This window comes from Brachyhypopomus gauderio, chromosome 7 (genome assembly GCF_052324685.1).
Source record: "Brachyhypopomus gauderio isolate BG-103 chromosome 7, BGAUD_0.2, whole genome shotgun sequence".
In the NCBI taxonomy this organism is placed as follows: Eukaryota; Metazoa; Chordata; class Actinopteri; order Gymnotiformes; family Hypopomidae; genus Brachyhypopomus; species Brachyhypopomus gauderio.
Window position 1 is genome coordinate 15,005,590 of NC_135217.1, and position 8,467 is coordinate 15,014,056.

The window sequence follows — 8,467 nt, forward strand, 5'->3', positions numbered from 1 at the left end:
CATCGAAACCAGTACTGTGTTTTTATCAAAGCTGAGCCAAGACATACAAAAGCACTGGCTTTCAGAGAAAACATTACTCTGCAATTACATCAAAGTGAAGCTGTCACTTAAGTAAAGGAAACATCCTGTTCCTTTCAGGAGAAACTAATTGAAAAAATATGTAGTGTTCTGATCAACAAGAAGGATAATTTAAAAGTGATGCAGAATCACCTTGAGAAGACAGACCAACCTGAATGGACACATCAAAATTGCTTTTTGGATGCATCAAAAATAAACATTTTTTTCTTCATATGTCATGATTGGCATTTTCAGGACATGTTCCATTGTCTGTTGGAACAGTTTTGCCATTGTCTGTAGCATATAAGCATTCAAATAATTTGTTTCACAACTGTGGTAATTCAGCCACTGTGGTGGCCAATAATTGCTTGTACCATTGAAGGATTTATGTGTTGTCCCTCTTTGAGTACACAAACATGTTTTTGGACAGAATTGTAGTTATCTTAAAATTACTAATCTTAATTTTAGGACCTTTTCTGAATCATTTGGGTGTTCTACAACATTTGGCCCATGAATCTCAGAGTGAACCTATAACACTTTATTTCATTGCTGTGTTGTCAGGGAATGAACTATCTCCACAACAGCTACATTGGTTCCCATGGAAATCTGAAATCATCAAATTGTGTGGTAGACAGCCGTTTTGTATTGAAAATTACAGATTATGGTCTGGCCAGCTTTCGGTCATCATTTGAAAATGAAGACTCCCATGAACTTTATGCAAGTAAGTTAACATTAAGCTACAAACTATTCCTGATGTTTCATGTTAGGAAAGAACACCGAACTCCATATAGTGCTGTGTCTAAAGAAAAAAAGTTGTTTTGTGGCAGAAGTTGCATTTGCTAGCAGCAGAGGTAAAGCAATTATTGTTGTTGTTTCAGGAAAACTATGGACAGCTCCAGAATTACTGATCTATGACCGGTCTCCAGCCCAGGGAACACAGCAGGGAGATGTGTACAGCTTTGGCATCATCCTGCAGGAGATAGCCCTGAGGAACGGCACGTTCTATGTAGAAGGCATGGATCTGAGCCCCAAAGGTCAGCACCTCTTTTGAGCCCCTTACCTCAAACCCCTCACATTAGCACCGTGGTCCCAGAATATTAATTTCCTTTTATATTGACATTGGGATATTTTATATTGACATTGGAAAATGTTTAGATATGTTGTATATGTCAGATAGCCTGAGTTTATTTATGTTTAGAAAACCCATATATGTTGTTTTAGTCAGTTAGCCTACGTTTATTTACTTAGCCAAAACAGCATGAAAAGGTGCCTTTTGCATCATTTAAGGCTTTTGGGAAGAATGCAATATTTTGTTAACTTAGTTTTTAAAAGTTTATTTCATAGATGCAGCATTTTTGACACAGTTAGCCAAAAAAGCAAAACAAAACAAACTAACTCACCTGTTAGTACCTTAAGGTATATGCTATATTCACCATGGAACCTAGTTCAAAATATAATGCTGTATGTGTGTTGGACTGTGCCAGTATAAGGCTGTGCTAGTGTGAGGGTGTACTTGTGTGTGGCTTGGTTTGTGTGAGGCTGTGCTAGTGTGAGGCTGTGGATGTGTGAGGCTGGGTTCATGTAAGGCTGTGCTAGTGTGAGGGTGGGCTCAGGCTTCTTTTACCTGCTTCAGAGATTGTCCAGAAGGTGCGGAACGGGCAGAAGCCCTACTTCCGGCCCACAACCGACAGCACCCGCCACTGCGAGGAGCTGACCGTGCTGATGGAGAGCTGCTGGGCCGAGGACCCCACTGAGCGGCCCGACTTCAGCCACATCAAGATCTTCATTGCCAAACTCAACAAGTGAGCGCCACCTGCAAACCAAGCCACACTGCCACTCTGCAGTGTTGGCCCACTGTCTGGAACCCTGGCCTAGCTAGCTGCTGTTTTTTTTTCTGCTTGTGAATTCTAATAGAAAGAATGAGCCATTGATTATAACTGGCTCTCAAGTGTCATTCAAACATTTAGATATTTTTTGAGTGAAGCAATTTCATATAGCTATGAAACTACAAGTATTTTGCAGCAGTTATTGCCAATTCCAAAGTCTTTCAGTAATTATTTAATTTAAATGTGAAAATTGTAACAGTGCGTGCTTGCTGAAAGACGAGGCTGGATTCCAGGATGCAACTCGATGTTACTTTATTTTATTAGAAATTGTGCAGAAAGCGCACATACAACATGAAACAGACTACGTGGGAGACTCAAATAAAGACGAGCACGGAACATTACACACACACACACACACACACACTTTGATTAACACATTGATTAACAAGCACCGCGTGGAACACATTAGAATAATGACACGAGTAAACACACACACACCCAACCACACCCCCACAGGTACAAACGTGGACATGGACCACGTAGACACACGTAATATTGTAATTTAAGTATACTGTCATTTTACCGTCATTTACCGATTTCATTTTAATTCCTAAGCGTGAATTGTTGTATGCAACTCATCAATAAGGGATATTGACTGAGTTATAGCTATGGTTTCTAGAAATTGACATACGATATCTTCTAACCTTAATTTTTAGGTCAATCTATGTAAATAAGTATGTAAATATGTATGTAAAATAAAAAATGAAATTTACAGAAAGCACATTTCACATGATTTGTTCTTGAGATCAGCCTTTTTCAGTGTTATAGTTTTGTAATAATAAATGTAGGTATGTGTACTCTGAGCCAGAAAAGTTTTGGTTGAATCAGCACTTGGAGTTAGGACATTAACTGGTTATGAGTCATCAGACATCTCCTGTGGAGTTTCTGAATGTTGCATTCGTAATGTTCAGAAACTGCACCTGGGCTCTGGAAACTTGCATGTTGAGAGGAACCTCACTGAACTCCAACACAGATCATTTTCAAAATTCAATGCATACCAAAATCAATATATATCAGCATGAATCAAGTCAGTCAAGAGTTAAATCAAGCACCGCATCTTTGAACAATTTATTTTCTTTAATTGGTATTTATTTGCTACATGTTTATGTAGGCGATGTTCATGTAGTGTCCCCGCCAGCTGAGTTCTGCTTGTGTCTGTGACAGAGAAGGGAGCACCAGCATCCTCAATAACCTGCTGTCCAGAATGGAGCAGTACGCCAACAACCTGGAGAACCTTGTGGAGGAGCGAACGCAGGCTTACTTGGAGGAAAAGAGGAGAGCAGAAAATCTGCTCTATCAGATCCTGCCCCAGTAAGTGCTTTTGGCTATAATATTCACCTCCCCCCACACACACACTTCATTAACAACCCAACCTTTCTGATTGTTATGGAGTTTTGCTAATGCTTCTGTGATCAGCTATGAATAGTTTCACACTGTGTGATTGCCTTCTATTTCACATGAAATTATGTAAGTGAAATTAATTGATCTGCTTCCCCTTGTTTCATCAGCAAAGCCTGAGAACAAGAGATGCTTCCGTATAGTGTATTGTTAGGAACAAAATAAATACTTTTTTTAGTATTTACTTTAGTATAGTATTTTTAGTATAATCTCTTACACATACATTGGCCTTGAACTTTCTGCTTGCTGATTGTTGCTGTAAGTCCAGACTTGCAATTATGCATGAGCCAGAGCAGTTGTGATTTTCCGGTTCATTTCACCCCTCTGGGTTTTATTTTGTTTGCCCTCAGTTCAGTGGCGGAGCAGCTGAAAAGGGGAGAGACAGTGCAGGCGGAGGCCTTCGACAGCGTCACCATCTACTTCAGTGACATAGTGGGATTCACATCAATGTCTGCTGAAAGCACACCATTACAGGCAAGTGAATGAAATGCGATACTAGGCTGCTGCTTAGATACCAAGTCTGAGTAGCATAAAATACAGAGAGAACTCAGTATGTGCAAGCACACTGTGCTGTCAAACTGTTAGGTGGTGCAGTGCTTTAGAGTACACAGAGTGTTAATATGACCAGCACATAGTGAGCTTGACAAGATTGATGCAAAGCTGAGTGATTGAGCTGTATGTTTTTATTTCCCTTTTCATTTAAATCCTCAAAAAGACAAACCCATGTCCTGGGTTGCTCTCGAGGGTGCCTTCTCAAAACATGATGTAAATGTAAAATATAAATGTAAATGTGCCATATTTTGTCAATTGTAATTTTTTCACTGCAATCGAAATTTGTTAACATTGTTACATTTACAGCTTAACATAACTTGATACGTGTTATTTATTGTAGCATAAAGCAAGCACACTAAATTTAATGTAGCCTTAAGAAAATATGTCCCTAATATAGCTAATACCTTAGGTTTGTGTTTAAGCTGAGAGATGTTTAATCTCAAACATTAATGACCTCTTTATTGTGTCTGACTTATATAGTGGCTCCCATAAATGCCATTTTTCAGTGGTGTGCTTCAGGTCTTTTGGTATGCTCCCAGGTCTTTGGTATTCTTTAGGTCTTTTTGTTTATGCATGAAGCTCCAAAGGATCCCTCATATTAAAAACTTTTTGCCCCACCCTGTCCCAATTTGGATGGATGCTCAGACCTGTAAGATTTATTGACATGACCATAGTAAATTACAGAATTGCCAAGGATGCATACACATACATATGACTGAAATAGAATTTGCCTCTCTAGGTTGTGACATTGCTGAATGATCTCTACACATGCTTTGATGCCATCATCGATAATTTTGATGTGTATAAGGTGAGAGCCATGCTTACGAATCTTAAATAGTTTTTGATGTGGTTATCCATTTATACCTTGGAAATATTTTGCTTGCTGCATGAGACTTCGATGTTCAGTGAGGTGATTTTAAAGCTCCCACCAACCCTTATCTATTTAGAAAGCTTAGATAAGGGTCAGTTTTCACTCTGCCAGCAGAGGGTGAAAACCTGAAGAGGATTCATGTAGATCTCCTTCTTCTTTTGTCTCAGGTGGAGACCATTGGTGATGCATACATGGTGGTGTCGGGGCTCCCAGTGCGTAATGGCAAACTCCACGCTCGTGAGATTGCCAGCATGTCCTTAGCTTTACTGGAGCAGGTGAAAACTTTCAGAATCAGGCACAGACCCAATGATCAGCTCCGGCTACGGATAGGAATCCACACAGGTATTCTCCCACCTCACCTCCTGCTAATTGCTGCTAATTTTTTGTGCATTTGTGACAGAATAAGGCAAAAGTATATTGCAGACGGTGTAATTTTTTCTCTGAAGATATAATTTCTTTCCACCTACCACATCAACGTCCCATATTTTGCTGTGATAAGCTTAAGGATTATCTGTTTCTTTCATCTTTTCTATTCTTCTTTACTTCAAATCCAAGCATTAATCCTCATAAGCCATCTGAGGCAAATCTGGCCATGGTCTCTCAAGAAGGATGTGTTATGCATTCTGTCAGCTTGTGTATATACAAGCCATAGTGCACATTGTAAAATAAGCTTTAGGGATGCTCCAACTGCAGGGAATCTTTAGGGCTTTCATCTGTCAGATTCTGGTTATGATCTGAGAGCTTATGGAGTTCTGGATAATAGCTTCCAGCAGGAGTTAATTAATCCCCCACTCTTCTTTGAATGTGTATTTGTGTCTGTATGTGTGTGTTTATGCTGTAAAAGGACCAGTATGTGCAGGTGTGGTAGGCCTTAAGATGCCCAGGTACTGTCTTTTTGGCGACACTGTCAACACAGCGTCAAGGATGGAGTCTACTGGTGAAGGTACATGAGCCTCTTTCAGATCAATGTTACAAGACAGTAGTATGGCCTTTGGGAGAAAAACATGCATATAGCAATTCTCAAGGCACATTTGTATCAGCTGATTAACAAACTGGACCTCAATTTTGCCCTCTGCATCTAATCCAGCACATAGTGCTCTGAATGAGCACTTACCAGCAGCAGCACATGACACAACTCATCCACACTCCTCTTCAGCACCATCAGTGAGGCTCAGATTGGCTTACTGCCTCTCTTCCTGTATTGGCCTTCCATGTACATAATAATCATTAATAAATAATGGAGGTGTCACTCACCATCCAGCCTGTGTGATTTATAGTATACCATAACTAAGCTTCAGCATCTACTCAGAGGGTAAAATCTAGTGCTCACCCAGATAGATCTACTCCAATATGGAGCCTATATACATTATTAAGTATGTCCAGTCTCTTCAAACAACAGCCTATTGCGCCTCGTATACTGCATACACTACTCACAGGTCATTTGGGCAGGTATCTGTTGGCTTTTTAAGTGTAGGGTCATCAGTGTTTTACTAGGTTCCTGCTGTCACTCTGGGCACTTACTGTGATTGGCTGTTTGGCTTGTATCGACGTGTGTCCTTTACAGCCCTACGGATACACGTGTCCTCAGCCACCAAAGAAGTGCTCGACGAGTTTGGCTACTTTGACCTTCAGCTGCGAGGGGACGTGGAAATGAAGGTATACAGATTCTTCTTTTCCGGGACTTCTTGCAATTCCAATGTTGCTAAAGCTAGCAGTCTTAATACTAAAATAAAAGGATTGAGACTCATTTATTGATTTTTGGTCAAAATATTTACAATGTGGAGTGATTTGTGTATTTTGTTTCTTATAAGAATTTTTTTTATGTTATATTTATTTCTTAGACTTTTTTTTTTTTTAAGCTAATTTACCTTTCCAGTCTCCAGGAATAGCAGGTTAACCTTCTATATTATGGTTGAGCATGCCCAGCACTGTTCTTTCTGCCTCTTGAATTACTTGCTGCCTGCAGCCTAGAGGGACACTCAGGACACACGCTGCGCTCCTGTCAAATTGGAAACAATGATGTTTTGAAAAAATAAACAAGCCAGCAAATCTCAAATTTATTCACCAAGTCAAAGCCTTTTAATGTAATCTGAGATTGGTTTCATACTCTCTTGGACATCATTATATTGGTAGATGGGTAACAGGTCTGCTTTTGTGGAAAGTGTGACTCACTGATTTTAGGAGCAGCAGCCCATGCTGCTGTCTCTGAGCTGGCTGGGAGCATTGTTCATTACCTGCTCCAACAAGCAGGCTGAGTGCTCATCGATGGGCCCTATTGATCTTTGCCATCCTTCTTTCAGGGCAAAGGCAAAATGAGAACGTATTGGCTTCTTGGGGAGAAGACAGATGTCTATGTTATTTGAGAGCCCTGCTGATGGAGGCAGAACTGGCCCAAGCCACCACAGCGAGTGCCACTATTCTGAATGTCGCTCAGCGTCCGAGAGATAGCGCCTTCCTGCCGCTTAGAACAATAACCCCATTACCTTTTAAGGCAGGTCTATTCAGGTATATTTCATACCTGCTTTTACTGCAAAAACAAATGTAAAGGTGATTTTTATGATGAAGATAACTTCTGTGTTGCGACTTGGAGCCTTCCTCCCCCCAAGTGAGATTCTTATTTTTGTGCTTTCTATATTCAGATTTATATGTGATTTGGAATGTGTACTTGGTATCTTTATCCTGCTCACAAAATGGATAAGGTATTGAACATATAGTGCAGGCGTCAGAAGTGAATTTAATATTTGTATATATGTATAATCCAGACATTGTAAGATATTTTGTTCAATAAACGTAACAAAAAGGAGTGGACTGGTTTGCCGTTCTGCCGTCATTCACTCTGAGTAAGTGTTCTGTGAGTGATTTTTGGTTTTCCTGCGTCTACGTTTTCTCCTGAACGCAGCATTGCAGTAGCCTCGTAAGGAGGCTGACTTGAGTAGGAATTCTGAGATTACTCACGCAATCCTGAATAGCTACCTCATCCTCCCACAGAAGTCTGGGACGAGTATCTTATTACAGAAAATAATGCACGCCAGATACTCTCTTGAATAACTGCTTGCACAGTCATATAAGAAGTTGAAGATAAAATACGTCCATTTGATACGATGCATCAGTACGTTCTGATAAGCGACAGGATTCAAGGCTAACCGTTTAGGATTCAAGTTAATTTTATGAGCATCAAGTAAGAAAAACGTTTATCTTTGCAGCATGCGACTATGCTATTGTATTATTATGAAATCATATCGTAATCGTGTCATGTACGTCCCTGTGTGATACTTAAATTATGAAAAACGACATGTACGACTATAGTACAAGGCTACTGCGCTGCAACCAGCGTCGTGGGGTAGCTACAGTTATTTTGAAGGGATGACATCATCGCTCATTAACTGTCCATTAGGCATCTGGTTATTTTAACGTCTGTATCAGTGTATGCAACAGCACACATATTTGGGTCTTTGTTGGGACTGAATGTCCCCATGACGAATGAAAATATAAATCTTTGGACATTATAGGAACAACGTTTTTATTTTCTTAAAAAATTGTCATTTGGACAAGGGAATGCTTTTATATATAAAATAATTACCTTTGCTTTTAGAGTTTCAGTGTAAACATAGAGCTTCTGTAATAAAGGCAATAGAAATAGCCCACAAATATAGCAATACAAGACCGCACAGGTGTTATACGCTCGCATTCACAGCAACATTCC

General features: G+C 39.9%; 1 protein-coding gene across 6 annotated transcripts in view; it reads left to right on the forward strand.

The window, feature by feature from the left end:
* The window catches only part of npr2 (natriuretic peptide receptor 2), a 47,316-nt gene extending 39,749 nt beyond the window's left edge, over positions 1-7,567 (forward strand). For all 6 annotated transcript variants that reach the window (XM_077012031.1, XM_077012033.1, XM_077012035.1 and 3 more), the window contains 10 exons: positions 619-778; positions 936-1,091; positions 1,691-1,859; positions 3,108-3,254; positions 3,692-3,815; positions 4,633-4,701; positions 4,932-5,106; positions 5,609-5,707; positions 6,329-6,420; positions 7,065-7,567. In XM_077012031.1, the coding sequence (XP_076868146.1) occupies positions 619-778; positions 936-1,091; positions 1,691-1,859; positions 3,108-3,254; positions 3,692-3,815; positions 4,633-4,701; positions 4,932-5,106; positions 5,609-5,707; positions 6,329-6,420; positions 7,065-7,127 (1,254 nt within the window). In that variant the 3' untranslated portion in view covers positions 7,128-7,567. The remainder of the gene's footprint in view (positions 1-618; positions 779-935; positions 1,092-1,690; positions 1,860-3,107; positions 3,255-3,691; positions 3,816-4,632; positions 4,702-4,931; positions 5,107-5,608; positions 5,708-6,328; positions 6,421-7,064) is intronic.
* The last annotated feature ends 900 nt before the right edge of the window (positions 7,568-8,467 follow it).